This window comes from Ursus americanus, chromosome 25 (genome assembly GCF_024610735.1).
Source record: "Ursus americanus isolate L20-20 chromosome 25, mUrsAme1.1.p, whole genome shotgun sequence".
In the NCBI taxonomy this organism is placed as follows: Eukaryota; Metazoa; Chordata; class Mammalia; order Carnivora; family Ursidae; genus Ursus; species Ursus americanus.
In genome coordinates, this window is record NC_142151.1 from 8,338,299 (window position 1) to 8,356,577 (window position 18,279).

Genomic DNA, 18,279 nt, shown 5'->3' on the forward strand with positions numbered 1-18,279 from the left:
GAGGGATAGGACTCGAGCCACAGGTGTGAGGAAAGTCCAGGCCAGCCAGGAGGAAAGACAAGCATCCAGGTGCCCCTCTCTGGGCCAAGGGCCAGGTGCTCCCCAGCGCCCCACAGTAGAGGCCAGCCCTCCAACCCCCCAGCTCTCTGGGCTTCATTTAGTTCCCCGAGCTGTGTTCCCCCTCAGTCTGTATGAAGACGGCTCTCCACAGCACAGTCAGGGCTCCGGGGAAACGGAGGTCGTGAGGGCAAGGATGTGACAAGGCCAGAATAGAAGGACTGGATCACAGGAGTCCCGCCTCCCCGCCCACAGCTTGCACCCAGCCACACCTCCCGCTTTTAGACTCCAGCTTTCCCTGGGAACCTCTCCTCCCAGAGAGGCTGAAGACAGGCCCCGAGGCAGTGGCGGGTGGAGATTGGATCTCAGACTTGAGGGAAGTGAAAGGGTTACCTCTCGGCCTGTCCACTGGGCCAGTCCAGCCAGCTCACCCCAGAGCCCCAGAGCGCTGTCAGTCCAGGCCTGTCTCTGGTGTGCTCTCAATTTGCATTTCCCCCTTACTCCTCTTTCCACCTCCTTCTGCGAGACTTTGGGAGGAAAAGCTAGGGGCCCCTTGGCACCAGCTCTCTCTGGGGTGTCATTTAATACTGCCAGTAATCACCATCTCCTGGTTTATTAGCTCTCTTTCCCTCATGGCTACTCTTGTCACCCCTGAATATCTCTCTCTCTCTCTCTCTCTCTCTCACACACACACACACACACACACATACACGCAGGCTGTGAATGAAAGAGCAAAGGGCTCTTCGCTACAGTTCCTGCCCCACTGGACTCCTCTCCCGGAAACCAATGCTGAGCAACCTGGGGGCAAGAAGCAGGAGGTAGGATGCGGTAGGATGCAGGGAGCTAGAGGTAGTCTTCGGAAACAACTGAGCAATCACATAACAGCAAGCTCAGAAAATGAGAATTTTGGAGGGCAAGTATGACAAGGGCAGAGGAAATTAGAAACCATTCCGTGATAAAGATTCCTCTCCCAAACAAAACGGAGTCATCAGAGTCCGAGTGAGTTCTAGAACACTCCCAATCACTTACGGGTTTAAGGCAGCAGACAGCAGAGGAGCACGGAGACCCGCTTCCCTAGTGCTACACTGAGATTGTGCTTTTGCAAGTGTTTTATAAATTTTCCAATGCTCTACAAATGGAAGGAGGTGTATCAGTCAGTGCATAGCTGATTGGTGGGAGGAAGACCACAGGGCGGGGTGGAGGGGTGGAGGCACTCAGGCCTGGCCAGCTCGCACCACCACAGACTCTTTGGCTTCTTAAGATCCCAATGACGCCACATCGGTGGACACTGCGGATCACCGATATCCAGTGCTTCCGTCAGGCGATGTGTCCTGAGGTGGGGATGTGAAAATGTGGTCCTTCCACGCAATGCCCAGAGTGCCCTTCCTTGCACGGCGTCTGTGTCAGCAGCCCCTGGAACCCTCACTGTAGGTGAAGCCTGGAACGTGCCTGTTTGCCCGAGAAGCGTGGGGATGCCCCCATCTGACACCCCTGTCCTTCCACACCCAGTCGCAGGGAGTGGGAGAAGCGTTGGGTCAAGTCTCAGCCTGGCACCCGGTGCCATCCATGGAGCAAAGGCAAAGTCCAGAGACAGCCTTCCACCCAATGGCCAGGGCAGGCATGTGAGCGATAAGGGTCACACTTTGGACTCAGCCAGAGAACTCGTGTGAGGGCCCCAGAGTCCTGTGGCCCCTGTACCCCTTCTGCTGGCAGTCCCACTCACCTAAGCAGGGGGAGGAGGGGAGAGCCGGCCACTCACTGCCCCTGAAGGCAAAGTGGGCACCAGAGATCACCGGATCATTACCCTCGCCGCCTCCTCCCGCGACGCCCAGCCTCGCATTTGTGGCTCATTACTCTGGTGCCTGGAAAGGGTCTGGCCGGGACCGGAGGGCGCCAGGGCGGCGCGCGGTGCCCGGCCTTCCGCACAGGCCAGGTGACTGGTGAGTTCAGGTGCGAAGGAGGGAGGGGAAGGGGAGCCCTGCGCAGTGAGCTCTCCTTGCCCGGGGAGGGTGGCGGCTGCGTCCCGGGCACCGGACCCTCCGTTCCCAGGGCCCCACCGGCGCCCGCACAGCGCGGCCGGGTCCGGTGCCCGCGGCGAGAGGGCGGCGCTGGCCCGCGTCCCCGCCCCTCTTCCTCCACCTTCCCTCTCGGCCCGGCCCTGCGCTGCCCGGGTCCCGCGGGCCGCTTGGTCCCAGACCCAGGCCGGGCAGCGGGGCCGGCATTGCCGAGGGGGAGCCGTCGGCGACCAGGAGCCCCGCGGGCGGGGGTCGGCAGCGCGGACTGCGGACGCGGGACACCTGCGGACACAGGTGAGCGGCTGCGGGGCCGGGCGGACGAGGGCGGGGTGGGCAGGGGGCTGGGGCCGCTGCGGCGCGGGGGCGAGAGGGGAAGGCAAGCCGGCGTCAGAGCTCGAAAAGGACCGGGGGAGGGAGAGGGAGAAGGAGATGGAGGCAGCCCTCGAAAGGAGGATTATTGGGAGGGGGCCGGGGAGACAATGAACTTTTTCCTCTTTCGCTCATAAATCAGAGAAAAGTAAGGGGACGGGGAGCAGGAGCCCCAGGCCCATCTGAAGGGGGACAAGCACCTGCTTAGAAGGCCTCTGCTCTCCAGGTCCTGCCCACTCAAAGGGTGGGTCCTCGATCCAGGTTTAAGGGGAAGGGATGGAGCCCCCACCTGGCTGCCAGCTCCGTGGAGGTGTTCCCAGAGACTGGGGAAGACCAAACATAGCCTGCTGTCTCTAAGCCCAGCGGCCTGAGAGCTGTCCTCTCTCACCTCCCTGTGTGTGGCCAGGAGGGTCCAGGTAAGGGGTGGGCAAACTTTCAGTAAAGGGCCAGATAGTAAATATTTTAGACTTGAAGGTTATAGGGACAGTATCTGTCACAACTCACAAGAAAGCAGCGGTAGACAATTGGAAAGGTGTAAATGTGGCTGTGTTCCATGAGTATTTATGGACCCTGAGGTTTGAATTTTATATACTTTCCATGTGCTATGGAGTGCTGTTCTTTTTTTTCCAACTGTTTAAACATGTAAAAAGCATTCTTAGCTTCTGGGCTATACAAAAATAATGGGCAGGTGGTGCAGTCTCCATCATCCGCCTACCCCATGGCCTCCCAGCAGCTTTTCCCGAGGCTACGGGGAGGGTGTGGCTCGGTTCATGGGAAGGAGGGACATCCAGGAAGCCTGGGGACCTGCCTGTGACCCTTGCTCCCAGCTACTCCGAGAACTAGAGCATCCTTTGAGGCCGGTGAGGGAGCTTGTATGCCAAATGTGCATACATGTAAGGGAGGAGGCATAGCTCCAAGGGGCTTTCTCCCCAGCACGCGGGGTCATAACCTACCCCCACCAAGTCACAGATAGGCAGCTGTGCTCCTGCAGTAAGTGACAAGCCCTTGGCCCTTCCTCCCCCACTCCATCACCTTCCCCTCTCCCCACCCCCTCTTGGTCCCCAACCTGGTGCCACCCACTGATCAAACTGGCCCTTCCATTCCTTTATTTTTTCTTTCCAGCCTTGGGGGACCCTTTTCTCCTGGAAATTGAAGTTATGACCCTTCAGAGGTGACCCAGGAAAGAAGAGATGCAGACATTTGCTCCTCCAGATAAGGGTCCCCTCCAAGGACTTGTGGCGTCCCGCATTGAGACTTACGGGGGCAGGCATCAGGCCTCCAACCAGGGTTCTGCGGGCAATCTCCATTCCCGAAGAGGCCCTGAGCTGGTGAGTCCAGGCTGCCCCAAAAGTGACCTGGGTGGGGCAGGAGGGAGGATAGCGAGGCTTTCAGGTCTCTCTTACAGCTTAATGGGGTGCTCTATTCCTTTGCCTCACCCCTGCCTTCTGTCCTGGGTTGTGAGGGAGAGCAGGGCAGTGTTGGGCCAGGCTCCCAGGACTCCATACTCATCCCAGGCAGATAGGTGAAGCCAGACCCCCAGAGGAGGTGCTGTTAGACAGGTCTGAGGCCTGGACCTGGGGCGGGTGGGAGGGAGGGGAGCGAGAGTGTACCACCTGCTGGGGTGGGCACCTCCCAGACTCCCGCCTCTACTTGGGAGGAGCCTGGGCTCCCTGAGACCTGCTCCCTCTGAGTCAGCACTGAAGGAAGAGCAAAGGTTCAGGGTGTCCCTACTCTGCAAGTGGGGAGGGCTGTGGGGGCCTGCCTTGGCTTCCCTGCAGCTCCACCCTCCTGGCCTGCCTCAAATGCCGACCAAGGAAAGGGGTGTGGAGGCCACGCAGCCTTTCCCTCAGCCCCCAAGCTTCCCCTTCACCTTGAGGACAGTTCTGCTTCGCACCGGGGGTATCCCCTGCCTTCCTGGAAGAGGATTTGGCCCTGGGAGACAGGGAGGACAGCTGGGGACTCTCCCAGGCTGAAGGCAGGAAGGGAGACTAGGAAGTATGTGGTGTTAGTCAGGCCACAGGCAGATCAAGGAATGTGACCAGGCCTGCCCAGGAGGAGACTTGTGGCCGTGGTCTCAATCTCTCATGAGGAAGCACAGCCACTCCCAACTGGAAGGGACACGGGCTGCACGCCCCTGGGGAGGAGGCCGCACACGTGTGTGCCCTCATCCCCACATGCGAGGGAAGCTATTCCCACGCAGGGGAAGCTGGGAGGGGCCCAGAATGCCGCGCACACTGTGCCGTGTGCATGGCAGCCCGCGGGACAGAGAGTGACACGTGAGTGGGCAGACCCTGGGGGACACCCACATCAGAGCCCAGGCCTGTAGGTGCCTGTGCTCCTGCTCTCGAGGAGGCCTCCACTTCTGCCCCTGGGCCCACTAGGGGAACCAAGGTGGCATGCCCCTGCCCAGCCCAGCTTGGCCTCTCTGGCAGCAGCTGCTGTGACTCACAGCACAAGTGACTCACCCCAAACTGGTTTGAGGGGAGAGGTGAGCCAGCCCCACTTACAGGGGTAGGGGACACCATCTGGAGTCAAGCCTGGCCCTCACGACCTCTCTGGGACCTCTGGGAGAAGGGAGGCCCCCTAAGAACTTACCCTGCTCTTCCTCCTCCTCCAGGATCCCGGTCGCCAACGCCTCCAAGGCCACGTCCCCTTTGTCAAGGGTTCTGGCCAGGTCCGAGGCGTGTCTCCCCTGAAGTTTCGAGAACTAGAGCCCGAGAAGAGACATGGAGGCCATTTTGGGCCTGGCCCACCACACTCCCCCAAACTCAAGGTAAGGGGTCCCTCTTCCCATCCCCATGCTCACAGCCTGAGCTGTAGTGTCCCCCACAGACAATCAGAGCGGAGAGCGTGGCCAGCCCCTCCAAGAAGCTGGATTTGGTTCTGTGGAGAGACCCTCTCAGGGATGCATCCACAAGCCACGCTGCCTCATAAAAGCGTCCGCTTTATAGGCAAATGTCAAAATGTTGCCTGACACCGCTGGTTCCCTGGTCTCCACGTGCAGGTCCCTCTGAAGGGACCTCAGAGGTTTCAGAAGAGCCCGGGAAAGTATCTTTCTGGTCAGGGAGCCTAGGTCAGACTCCTCCGTCAGGCACCTTTCTGCAGACCAAGGTACCTCTGTACCCTTGTCCCAGCAACGCCCTTTCCCCTATCCCCCCAGGCTTCCACGTCCCCACTCACAGACAGTGCTACTTGCCGCCTCCCATTCCCAGGCACACGCACGCATACACGCGCAAGTGCACACACATACATACGCACACAGGTGCGTGCTGCAGCCATCCCCAGGCCAGGGGCCTGCGTGCCCAGGACAAGGCCAGGACTGATCCCCTTTTTGGCTCCCCCAGGAAGTCACCAAGGCCCGTGAGCTGGAGGTGAGGCTGCATACATTCAGCATGTTTGGGATGCCCCGCCTGCCCCCTGAGGACCGGCGGCACTGGGAGATAGGAGAGGGCAGCGACAGTGGCCTGGTCATTGAGAAGTCCTGGAAGGAGCTGGTGCCTGGGCACAAGGTGGGCCTGGAACACAGCGTCTGTCCCTGCGGTGTCACAGACACACATACACACTTCACCTGTGCCCTGGAAGAGGGAAAGCCCTTGGGAAGTGGGGTCACATGGGGAACGCGTTTGGAGACATCTTGCTCTAGGTTCACCTCCTGGTGCTGCCACTTACTAGTGACACCCTGATGGAGACAGGAAACCTCGCTGGGCCTCAGGCGCTTCACCTGTAAAATGGGGATAACACTACACGTTTGAGGATTAAAAGCTCATTGTCTACAAAGTAAATCTAGTAGCATTTAACAGGGGCAGCTGCCGTTCTTGCCATCATCCCCCAACTGATCCAGCACTGTCCCCTCCCCAGGAGATGAGCCGAGAGCTTTGCCACCAACAGGAAGCGCTTTGGGAGCTGCTGACCACAGAGCTGACCTACATGCGGAAGCTCAAGATCATGACCAACGTGAGCTTCCTCCCGCTCCGGCCCGGCCCCCGCCGCAGCCATCCACCCAGCTCCCTTGCATGGCCCCCGACTTCCCGGGGCCAGGAAGGGAGAGCCATGGGGGGTGGGGGGAAGGGAGGACAGGTAACCAAGAGATCCCCCCGTTGGAGACCTGCCAGGGATCTTGGGAAGCAGGTTAGCAGTGGTGAAGCTGGGGTGGGGATACGTTGAAGGGCTAGGTTGGGGTCCCCAGAGGAGGTCAGGCGCTAACCCCCTTGGCCTTCCCTGCCTCCAGCTCCTGGCCGCCGGCCTGCTGAACTTGCAGCGAGTGGGACTGCTGACCGAGGTGAGTGGGCACTCAGGAGGACCCAGCATATCCCAAGCTCTGAAGCCACAGAGTGGGGGTGGCCTCCCAGAGAGCCCCCCAGGCTACTCTGTCCGAATTCCCATGGCCCCATTTTCCAGGACGCCCCCTGCCTTCCGACTCCCCTTCCTGCTCTAGACCCCAACCAAGCTGGCCTCTGCTCTTTTCCAGGACTCAGCAGAGCTCAGCCCAAGCGCCAGAGGAGTAGAAGGGAAAGCCCCAGCCCCTTAGATCTCTCAGCTCCCCTGCAAGTTTCTTCCTGGCCCCACCCTCCGCCAGCCAAGCTTATGGGTCCTTGCCTGTCCACAGCCAGGCTTGTGACCTGCCAAGGCCAGTGGCTGAATTCTGCTCCCCCCTCCAGGTATCAGCTGAGACCCTGTTTGGAAATGTCCCCAGCCTGATTCGAGCCCACAAGAGCTTTTGGGAGGAGGTGCTGGGGCCCACTCTGGTGGAGACTCGAACCTCAGGCCAGCCTCTGGACCCTGTCAGCCTGCAAAATGGCTTCTTGACGGTGAGCCATGGCAAAGGGCCACATCTGGCTGGGGTGGGCCTGAGAGGGCCCAGAGAGGTCCTGTCTGCAGGGTATGCCTCTGGCATTTGAACTCTTCTATGACTTGAGGGGGTCTGAGGGCACAGCCTCCACCCCAGAATATCACCTCACCTCCTGCCCTTCATTCCACAGGTATGACCTCTGTCCCAAAGGTTCTTTGGTCTTTTGGTGACTCTTTTGAAATGAAATGCAGCTATCTCAGGGAAGGGTTATACCTAATTTCTTAACTACAAAATCTTACTTCTTAGCCAGAGATTCATTGCCAAACAGCTGGGAGGAGAATGGGGCCTAAGCAAGGCATCCCCTAGGTGACTGGGGGAGGGGGCGTAAAAGGCTCCAGGATACCCAGAGCATGAAGATATGTGAGAAAAGAAAGCAAGAGGCCTGGGGTCAGACTTTCTTCCACAATTTTACCCGACCAGGAAGGGCCTTGCAGAGCTGGAATGGGGTACAGTGGTAGGGGGCTTGTCTCCTGGGAGCCATAGGCAGTCCCCACCCAGGAGCAGGGCTTCTGGGCAAGCCTCGGGTCACTAGCCACCACCTGTGTGAAACAGGACCTGCAGGGTCCTGAAAACATCCCAACTGAATTATTGATGATGGGAGAGTACGTTGCGAGAGGCAGGGCACAGCACGGGCCGGGAATGGGGGCTCAGAGAGTGGCAGTGGGTCTGCCCCCTGGGACCTCAGTTTCTCCCTGCAATCCAGAGAGAGGGACTGGCAGTCACGGGTGGGGGAGAGCATCGTGGGGGCTAGGGATTGGCAGGAGCTAGACTAAGGGTCAGTGAGAGGCTCTCTCTCCCCTGCTCCCTGTGCTGTGCAGCTGGAGGGCGGATTTCGTGACCTTCTTCCCCCACCTGCCCATATCTGTCCCTCAGCTCAGCCAGCGGTTCCGGCCCTATGTCCAATACTGCCTACAGGTGAAGCGGATCATGGCTTACGCCCGGGAGCAGCAGGACAATAATCCTCTCTTCCACGCCTTTGTGCAGGTGGGAGAGGAGGTGCCGGGAAGGGGGCTGGGGCGGACCCTAGACAGCCAGGTCACCCTGATCTCCAGCTGGGTCCGGGGCTGAGGCCGTCACTGGAATGGGGCAGCAGGGGGCTTGCAGACTCCCGACACCCCGCCCTCCTCTGCTGGCAGTGGTGTGAGAAGCACAAGCTCGCGGGGAGGCAGACGCTGGGTGACCTGCTCATCAAGCCCCACCAGCGCATCACCAAGTACCCACTGCTGCTCCAGGCTGTGCTCAAGAGGAGTCCTGAGGCGCGCGCCCGAGACGCCCTGAACGCCATGGTAGGGGGGCCTGGCAGGGCCATGCCTTTGGGAGCTGGGGACTGGCGTGTGGGAACTGATTTCCAGGAACTCTTAAGGTTCTCTTTTCTCATATGTATGTGGCAGTGTGGCACTGGCTGGCTGCCTGCATTGTCATTAATTGGGGGAGACATACAGGGTAAGGAGCTGAGCTGTTCTTCCTTCCACACCCCGCCCATCACCTAGATTGCCGCTGTGGAGTCATTCCTGCGACACATCAATCAACAGGTCCGCCAGGGCGAAGAGCGGGAGAGCCTGGTGGCCGCAGCCCAACGCATCGGGCCCTACGAAGTGCTGGAGCCATCCAGTGAGGAGGTGGAGAAGGTGAGGGAGGGCAGAGGGAAGGACGCTCAGAACAAGCAAGGTCCCCAGGGAAACAATGAAGCAGAGGCCTGGAGGGTAAGGGACAGAGGGGCCACAGAGGAGCCGTGCCCATCACTCCTTCCCCATGAGGAGGGCCTAAGGGGTGGAGTTCCAAAGAGTGAGAAGGAATTACTGGATGCCTCCTCTCCCTCCAAGAGGGCAAGGATGAGAAGGGAAGGTGCCTGTGACAGAACAAAGACCCACCGTGGCTGGGACGGGAGGCAGCCCTGCCCAGCCCCGTGATCCTCCCCACCCCGTGTCCCTCAGAACCTGCGTCCGTTCTGCACCCTGGACCTGACATCCCCCGTGCTGGGGGTTGCTTCTGAGCACACCAGGCAGCTGCTGCTGGAGGGACCCGTGCGAGTGAAGGAGGGGCGAGAAGGGAAGGTGAGGGGCTATGGGGAAGCTTGGAGAAGATGGGAGGTAGATTGAAGAGAAGGCAGGGATGCCGGGAGACAGAATTAGAGTCAGAAAAGCTGGAAATGGGCAAAGAGGTGTGTTTGTGTGTGTGTCTGTCTGTGTTTGTGTGTGTTGGGAGGAGGACATGGCGTGACTAAGCTCTCGTTGTTTGTATGCCCCTGAGTCAGCCACGTTCCCTGCTTATAAAGGAGAGATGGGAACAGTGACACCCCTTCCAGCTCTAGCACTCCACAGTTGTGCACTTGTGCCCTGTGTACATGTGTATCCATGCACACACACCACGCAGGAACCTGATCCATGTCCCGCCCTTCGCCTGCTCCAGCTGACCCTTGTCTCTTTCTCCTGCACGTGCCTCCCAGCTGGACGTGTACCTCTTCCTCTTCTCTGACGTGCTCCTGGTGACCAAGCGCCAACGCAAGGCAGACAAAGCCAAGGTCATCCGCCCCCCACTCATGCTGGAGAAGCTTGTGTGCCGACCACTACGAGACCCTAGTATGTCTCTCCTGCGGGGCCCTTTTCCTTCTCCTTTCCTCTTGGCAAGGGGAAGGAGCAGTCAGGATGGGCGTCAAATAAGGTCTAGCCCCTGAGCAGACCTTCTCCTCCACCCAGATAGCTTCCTGGTGATCCATCTCACTGAATTCCAGTGTGTCTCCAGTGCCCTCATCGTGCACTGTCCCACTGCTACAGACCGTGCCCAGTGGCTAGAGAAGACCCAGCAGGCCCAGGTATGTGAAAGCCAGAAGTGGGGAGGGGTGGAGGGGTCCTCAGAGGTCAGAGATGGGAGCACAAGAGGGAAGGAGGAAGAGAAAGAGGCTGGGATGGATGCAGGTTGAGTCTGGTTCAGCCCTCCGGAGGGAGACACAGCCTTGACCATCCACAAGAGCAGGAAAGAAAGCCTTTGGCGAGCGACTGTGCCAGTCACCGGGAAAGCCCAAGAGAGCATCCACTAAAGGTTTTTACACTCTGAAACAATGATCTTCTGAACTTCGTCTTCCATTCAACATTAGCGGAGCACTTGCTGGGTGCAGGCACTGGCTGGGTGCTAGGGTCTCAGAAAAGAATGAAGCAGGGAACATGCTCTGCAGCCTAGCTAGACATGTTAGTATACAAGTAATGGAAACATGTACACAAAATGGAACTATGACCGAGAAGGGAGTAATTCATTCTGTCTGGTGGGTTGGTTGGGAAAGGGACAGTGCAGACGGAAGGACGCTGAGACACCTTCACAGGTGGCTATTGTCTGAGCACCATTTGTGGGGATATCTAGGAGTTCATTAGGGGAACAGGGATGGGAAAGAAGGGTATTCCAAATGGAGAAGCAGAATGTGCAAATGTGGGAAACATGAAACATCATGTGTGTTGAGAGAACCACTGGCCTAGTGGTTCATATTACCAGGATACAAAGTCCAAGGGCAGATATAGTAGCAGAGAGGCTGGGAGGTAGATACTAGCAGATCGTGCCTACTGGTGGATGCTATGCTAAGGAACTTGAACTTCATCCTATAGATGACAAGGAGCAAGTGACAGTATGTAACAGGGCAGATTTATGCAATAACAGCTAGAGGAATTCCAAAGATCCAAATGGAGCTGTACTAGTTACCACAAACTTAATGGCTTAAAGCAACAGAAACTTATTCCCTCACAGTTCTGGAAGCAAGAAGTTGGAAATCAAAGTGTCAGTAAGCCCACATTTCCTCTCCAAGACTCTAGGGGAGAATCCTTCCTTGCCTCTTCCGGCTTCTGGTGGCTTCATGTGTTCCTTAGCTTGTGACCATCTCACTCCAATCTCTGCCTCTGTCTTCATGTGGCCTTCCTCTCTGTATGTCTCTGTGTCCAAATCCCCCACTCCTGTCTCTTATGCAGACGCCAGTCATTAGATTCAGAGCCCACCCTAAAGCCAGGATGATCTCATCTTGAAATCCTTAACTGAAGATCTTTGCACATCAGCAAAGACCCGTTTTCCAAATAAGGTCACATTCACATGTTCTGGGGGTGAGGACCTAGGCATATCTTTCTGGGACCACTATTCAACCCACCATTGGAGCAGAATGGCCAAAGGGTAAAAGATTTAAATTGGCCTTTTAAGGCTAGGGAAGACCATGAGCAGAAAAATCAAGGGAGCAGTTGGGTTGTATTATTTTGGGGACAATGACCATGTCTGTCTAAGTCTGCCGCAAAGGGTTTGTGTGAGCAAATGGTGAGAGGCCAGGTTCTACAGGACCCACAAGAGCTAGAGAAGAGCATGGACAGGACCAGGTTGAATGGAATGGGTTGACAAGAGAGAACCACCATAGATTCTTGAGCAAGGGAATGCCATGGTGAAATCAGTGTGTTTGTCTTGAGTGGACAGCTGGCAGGGTGATAGGTGGGCTGCAGGAGGGAGACCTTGGTGGCAGGAGATTTACTGTACTGGTTTGGGTGTGAAATACAGTTGTTTAGTGCCATATTCTTAGGGACATGTTGCAAAAAAGGGGAAAAAATTGTGTGCGGGGTGGAGGTAGAGAAAGGAACTAAAGAAGAAAAAAGAGACAGGTGAGCCTTTGGGAGACTGTGGTTAAAAGCCCATACTGAATGCAAGAACTGGTTCAGACACCAGCTCTACCTCTTCCTAGCTGGGTGACCTTGGGTGAGTTATGTGGCCCCCCCAAGCTGCCATTTCTTCACCTGCAGTGGACATAAATAATAACAGTCCTTGCCTCTTGGGGAAGAGTCAAAGAAGTCATTCTGATTAAGCAGGCAGCACACTGCCAGCTCTAGGTAAACGCTCCCGATGCCGGTCACAGGTTAGGAAGGACAAAGCATGATTTCCTTCCCAAAGTTCCCATTTGAAAGATCGCTTTGGCAATGGAACCCCTGAATGAAATGAAATCTTACAAGGAGAGAAACCTGTTGGATTAGTTGTTGTTTCATGGGAGGGGTGGGTCTAGGGTACTTTAGTTTTAAGCAGAAGCACTTTGAAAATGATGTAGTGGGTGATAGCCAAGTGGAGATATCTTAGGGGCTTTGGGAAGGATAGAAACACACCCCTGGGGTTCAGGTGAAGACAAAGGATGAACTATGAAAGTTGCTAAGAGAATAGATCTTAAAAGTTCTTACCACAAGAGAAAAACAAAAAACAAAACAGATTTTCGAAAAGTGTATGGTGACAGATGTTAACTAGACTTACTGAGGTGATTATTTTGTAATATATACAAATATTGGATCATTACTCTGTACACCTGAAACTAATATACTGTTATATGTCAATTATACCTCAATTACCACCAAAAAAAAAAGGCATTTTGAGCAAGGAAAGACTATTTCTAAAGAATGCAACTTCATTATTTTTACAGCTTAGATCAAATTAGTGGTTCTCGTAGGCCTTGCTTTATGAATAGATAATAATGATTTGTCATCAACACATTAGGTCATTAGGGCTTCTGGAACTTATGAAAATAGTCTTGTTCTTTAAACAATTTTAAGCATTCTTCCTGTAAGCTTATCTATAATACAGTATCATAATGTGGAGAGCTTATTTAAGAAAAGGAAATTCAGAGCTTTAGTCTCTGTTTAAATAGTGTGTTGAAAACTATGTTAGGAGAGTAAAAAACAAATATGAGGATTTTGCCATTAAAAAAAAAGAGAGAAGAATGAAAGACAAAACCTCAAGATCTTGTGTCTTTCAGCCCTGCAGGACTGCCACTTCCTTGAACACCTAAACAAGCCACAGGGCTCCCCAGGCAGGGCAGCAGGTGGGGGGCCCTTATTGGAGCTCCTTTCCTTCACCACCCCACTGTCAGAACTTTTTCTTCTTCCTTTGGTTCGCAGTCCCAAGATGACACCCCCCTACCTCCCTTTAGAACCACCAGGGACCACTACAAACTGTTAGGATTTCATTCCAACTAGTTTACCTTCAGAAGTCTCACTCCTGGCTAACAGGGGAAAGGAGGTCACTTCTGATACATAACCAAGCAGTGCACAAGCTCCTGGCCTCACTTAGCAAAACAAAGATCAAAGAAACTGAAATTTGTTTGTCCTGCTATTGTCTTACACCAAATTCTTAAAGAAAACTGCTCTCTATTGCCACCAGTCTTTGTAAACTGATGAGGACAGTAGAATATCTGTTGCTCCCCTTGGTAGAGCAACCGCTGGGGATGGGACTACTGCTTTCTCCCCTTCACAGAAGTGTAGGTGTAGATTTATTCCCCGCAGGTCTAGCCTGGGCAGCTTAGACTTTTAGAAAAAAATGAGCTTCTCCAGGGAAGACAGACTAAATCCTGGGAAATGTCCATCCTTAGGGACTGGGAAGAGGAAAAGGGAACCAGTGATGGGAACAAAACAAGCTGTCAGAGACAAAGGTCAAAAAATGACCAGAGGGGAGACTGAAGCAGAGCTGAGCGAATAGCCGGAGCCCAGCTCTCACCTGTTCTCTGTGTTCTTACAGGAGTTATGTCACCTTTGCAACCCCAGTCCCCATCTGTGATAGTGATAGTGGGCACTACCATGCAGGAGAGGTGAGACAATTATTGTTGCTCCTTGGCATGAGGCCCAGCGCTTAATGGGCACTCCATAAATGTTTGTTATTGTCATCATTAGAAGACAGTGGTGGTCAGTGGCGCCTGGGCAGGGCTATGTGCTGACTGGGGAAAGGACTCACAGCTGCTGTTCAGAGTCCGTGGGCACCTTGAGAGATCCGTGTTAGTCCATTTGGGGAACTTTGGGAGGAACAAATGAATCTAGGAGCAAACCCAGAGGCAGCAGCGAGAAGAAGAGGAGTTTCCTGTCAAGGCTGTGTTCTCCACCAGAGCAAAGGAAGAAGAATCCTGCTGGGGAAGCCCTCCCTTCCTCTTCTTGGCTTTGTGGAGGGGTCACATTTTGGCTCAGGCACCAATTTCCTCTTCCCTTCCCAACTTGTCTCTCCTCTTACCCAAGCTGAGAAGATCCTCCCAGGGTTGCTAGAGAGGCTTTGGGGTGTCTGGGAGGACCTCAAACAGCCCCATTCCCTGGTGCCTTAGGTCCCCTCCCTCCCTGCTTTCTCCTATAGTTGGGCCAGGGGCACGTTTAGTGCAAATACTTGTATTACCCCACCCCCTCCTTCCCATTCTTTCCTTCCACACACCATCCCCATCCTGGGCTTCCCAAACACTCAATTGAACTTGGGTCATATGGGGCCAAGGGCATGGCATCTCAGCTGGACAAGCAGGCTGCTCCAGCTCCACCCTGGCCCCAAGAACGACTCCACCCACTGTCCTTATTTCTTCTTCCATCCCACATTGGAGAGGAGGGAGGAGGTCATAAGACCTGGCCCTGGTTTGCGGGTTTCCTACCCCTAGGCACCATCATCCTTTGCTCTGGCCGACTGACTAGTCTTTTGAGACTGCTAAGAATCTTTGCACTGCTTTGTCACCCACGAGACTGAGGGACTAGAGACCCAGAGAAAGGAAACTTGCAATATAAACCTGATGCCATTTTCCTGTCCCTGTCCATCCGTTTCTCCAACATGTCTCTTGTCCTGACCCAGCTACCCGCTGTGCTTTGGGAAAGGCTTGGGAAAGTCCAAGGTCCAGGAGTTGCTGGTTCACATACCTCAAGCTGGGGAGATTAGCAAAATATTTAACAATCAGTACAGCACGGTCCTTATCCAAACAGAGTGGAGCATCTTGGGGGTGTGGGAGGTGTCCTAGAGGTCCCCTGCTGTGCCATGTTATCCCTCTAGCCACTGGATCTTGAGGGATGGGGTAGTCCTAGGGAAGGGAAGCAGGAGGCTCAGTAGCAGCCCTTTGCTTACCAGTTATGGAAGGACTCCAATATTTTAACTATGATATGGCCATACCAGTGACCACTGCTATCAGAGCTGCCCACAGCTGCCACCAGCACCTCCCTTTTGCCCAGCCTCTGCCTTCAACCTCTCTGCAGGTTCTGCTGCCTTGCCTCCTCCTCCCCAAGTAAATGTTGTCCTTTAGCAACTCTTTACCCTTTAAGGCTGCCCTTCAAAACAGTGCAGTTGCTGAACGAGAACTCAAGAGAAGGCCCGGTCCCGTGGGACCTTGAGCGAAAGCCTTTGTCTCTCTAGGTCTTGTTTCCTCATCTGTAAAATGGGCTAATATCCATGCTGTCCACCCTGCAGGGTGCTGGTGTGTATCAAATGACCACATGCATGTGGAGGTGCCCTGTAAGCCACTTCCCAGATGCCACTACTTGATTCTGAGGGCACCTGTGTGAAAATGTTGAGAGAAGAAGACAGAAAATATAGTGTATCCTCTCTCCATTCCTCTTGCAATGGTCTTGCTTTCATCTCTGAAGGACAACAGAGCAGAAAGCCTGACTCTGTCCACCCTGGTGGCAGGACTAACTTGAGGCCCAGCACCATTCAGAACACTTGCATCGCCATCATCATCTATCAGGGAGGGCTTCCTAAAGGAGGGGACAGACTGGATAGAGGGCTTGCAAAGGGGGCATGAGAAGCAGGAAGAACTGTGCAAGCAAAAAAAGGGGCCCTCTGTGCACCCCACCCACCCCCAGGGCCAGCTCGAGAGTTCAAATTCTGGCTCCATCCCACTGTCTTTTGCTTCATGACCTTGGCAGTTACTTATCCTGAGTTTTTCCATAGTAAAGTGGGAGTAACAAATGATATCTGCCTCATAGGCTTCATAATATATTCATCATCTGTGAAGATTAAATGAATTAATGTCTACAGAGCACTTAGCCCAAGTCTGGCACACAGCAAGTCACAGTAACGGAGAGCTCTTAATGAAAGTGTGCCCATCCCAGGTCACCCTGCAAAAGCTGAAGGCAGAGGAATACGTCCAACAGAAGAGGGAGCTCCTGGCTCTCTATCGGGACCAGGACCAGGAGTCCCCAGGCACCCGGCCCTCCACGCCTTCGCCAGAGGGCTCTCAGAGCAGTGCAGAAGGGAGGTAAGACCCACGGGGCCAACAAGTCTCTCAGTGTAGGGGGGTGCAGGCAGGGAGAGAGCAGAGAGGAACCCACAAGACAGAGAAATGTCAACATAGCTTTTGGGAGCATTGGGAATAGACTGAGGAACCCAGGCTCTGAGTTGGAGTAGAACAGGGTTGGCACCAGCCATGCAAAGGGCCACATGGGCAAGCCTAGGGGGTTAGTCAGTCTACGCTTGCCAGGGTGAAGGAAACAGACACAAGCGACGTGAGCTCCCGAGAGGAGCGGGCTCCCCAGGCCAGGGATGGAGAGGGAGAGCCAATATGGATTTGCAGAATGTTCTAGCTGCAGGGATCCGGTGAGTCCAAATCCCCAGAGAGGGCGAGAGGTTCATTCACAGCAACACAGCTGTTCAGCAGAATGGTTAAGGAAAAAGAGATCCAGCCCTGGGGGATAACCTTAGGGGGGCTCAGGAATCCTTCAGCAAATATCTGAGCACCTGCTTGATACAAAGTCCTGGCTCAAGTGCTGTGGCTAAAATGCCTTAGAGGAGCTTTCAGTCTAGCCAGCAGGATGAGAAAATAATCATAGGGTGTAAAGTTGATACCAAAGTACGTTTGGAGGAGGGGCCATTTTTGGATGGGATGAGACTTCCTGGACTTGAACTTGACCCCTCAGCACTGGACTCTGACCATTTACTATTACTATGACTTGTAGGACGCCTGAGTTCTCAACCATCATCCCCCACCTGGTGGTGACAGAAGACACAGATGAAGACTCTCCCTTGGTACCAGATGATACCTCAGACTCGGGCTACAGCACCCTGATCCCAGGCTCCCCCAAGGGGCCCCACTGTGTGAGCCGTCTACGCCCACAGGCCCTTCGGCGTGACCCTCGCCTCACCTTCTCCACCCTGGACCTCCGAGATGTTCCACTGCGCCCTCAGCCTCCTAACCCCCAAGCTCCCCAACGCCGAAGCGCCCCTGAACTGCCAAGGGAAGTTATCCGAAGAGGAAGCAGCCTTCCCAGGGGATATCCACCAACCTGGTCTGAGGAAGAAGATGGGACCTCAGTGGGAGGGAATGTGGTAGTGGAAACCTTGCATCGGGCCCGACTTCGGGGACAGCTCCCCCCATCCCCGACCCACACAGACTCTGCTGGAGAAAGCCCCTGGGAGTCCTCAGGGGATGAGGAAGAGGGAGGACCTGGCTGCACCCCCTCCTCCCGCCCCCTCCAGGCTGAGGATATGCTCAGAGAGATCCGGGAAGAACTGGCCAGCCAAAGGATCGAGGGCATCCCCGAGCCTGGGAACAGCAGGCCTCGGAAGCTGACCCGGGGCCAACTGCAGAGGATGCGAGGGCCCTACACTATCCAGCTGGACACCCCCCTGTCCACATCGTAAGAGCTGAAGGGAAGGTGGCCTGGGAGGGGGCAAAGAAGGCGGTATGGAGTGGGAGGGGGTGCCAGAGTAGGATGTGGGTGGGGCGGAGTCAGTATAGAAGGTGGGCAATACCAGAGCGGAGGCCAAGGCAAGGAAGGGCACTTAGCCTCACTCTTCATCCCACATCTGACTTGACCTAACACCCACCTCCTTTCTTTTCAGAGACGTGTGAGGAACACTCAGGACCTTTGGCATTTCTCCCAGAGGAAATCTCTCCCCAAGAGTGCTGGTCACCACCCCACCCCTGGACTCTACCTCAAGGACCACACTTCCCACTAAGAAGCCTGGCTCAGGCACTCCACCTCTCCTGCTCTGAGGGCTTTGGGATCAAGTGCTGTACATTTTTGTACCGTAGACATGCCAGAGCCCCATAAAAGTCATGCATAAAAAGGACTGCCTGGTCATCGCTGGATGAGGGTGGGAAGAAAGAGAACCTGATGGGGAGGGGGTCACAGTGAGCACAGGCTGCTCCTCTGTCAGCTGGCACCACAGTGGTGGGGTGTCTGGCCGGGGCTCAGGGCCTTTCTCCTCCCACCCCATCAGGAGCAGGTCTCTGCCCCAGCCTCCCACACCCACCACTCAGAA

The 18,279-nt window shown here is 55.2% G+C and overlaps 1 protein-coding gene across 4 annotated transcripts; it reads left to right on the top strand.

Annotated features, from left to right (window-relative positions):
* The first annotated feature begins 1,697 nt into the window (after window positions 1-1,697).
* Window positions 1,698-18,087, top strand: PLEKHG6 (pleckstrin homology and RhoGEF domain containing G6). Of its 4 annotated transcripts, none has more exons than XM_045781159.2 (17): window positions 1,698-2,366; window positions 2,668-2,857; window positions 3,564-3,769; window positions 5,059-5,214; window positions 5,786-5,950; window positions 6,300-6,395; window positions 6,670-6,720; window positions 7,100-7,249; window positions 8,164-8,274; window positions 8,427-8,576; window positions 8,781-8,918; window positions 9,225-9,344; window positions 9,737-9,869; window positions 9,987-10,102; window positions 16,128-16,273; window positions 16,971-17,651; window positions 17,857-18,087. In XM_045781159.2, the coding sequence occupies exons 3-17, from the start codon at window positions 3,632-3,634 to the stop codon at window positions 17,864-17,866; spliced, it is 2,361 nt and encodes a 786-aa protein (XP_045637115.2). In that variant the 5' UTR covers window positions 1,698-2,366; window positions 2,668-2,857; window positions 3,564-3,631; the 3' UTR covers window positions 17,867-18,087. The 4 variants fall into 4 exon arrangements, with proteins under 4 accessions (XP_045637115.2, XP_045637116.2, XP_045637117.2 ...); XM_045781160.2 differs by having other exon boundaries at window positions 2,703-2,857; XM_045781161.2 differs by lacking the exon at window positions 2,668-2,857.
* The last annotated feature ends 192 nt before the right edge of the window (window positions 18,088-18,279 follow it).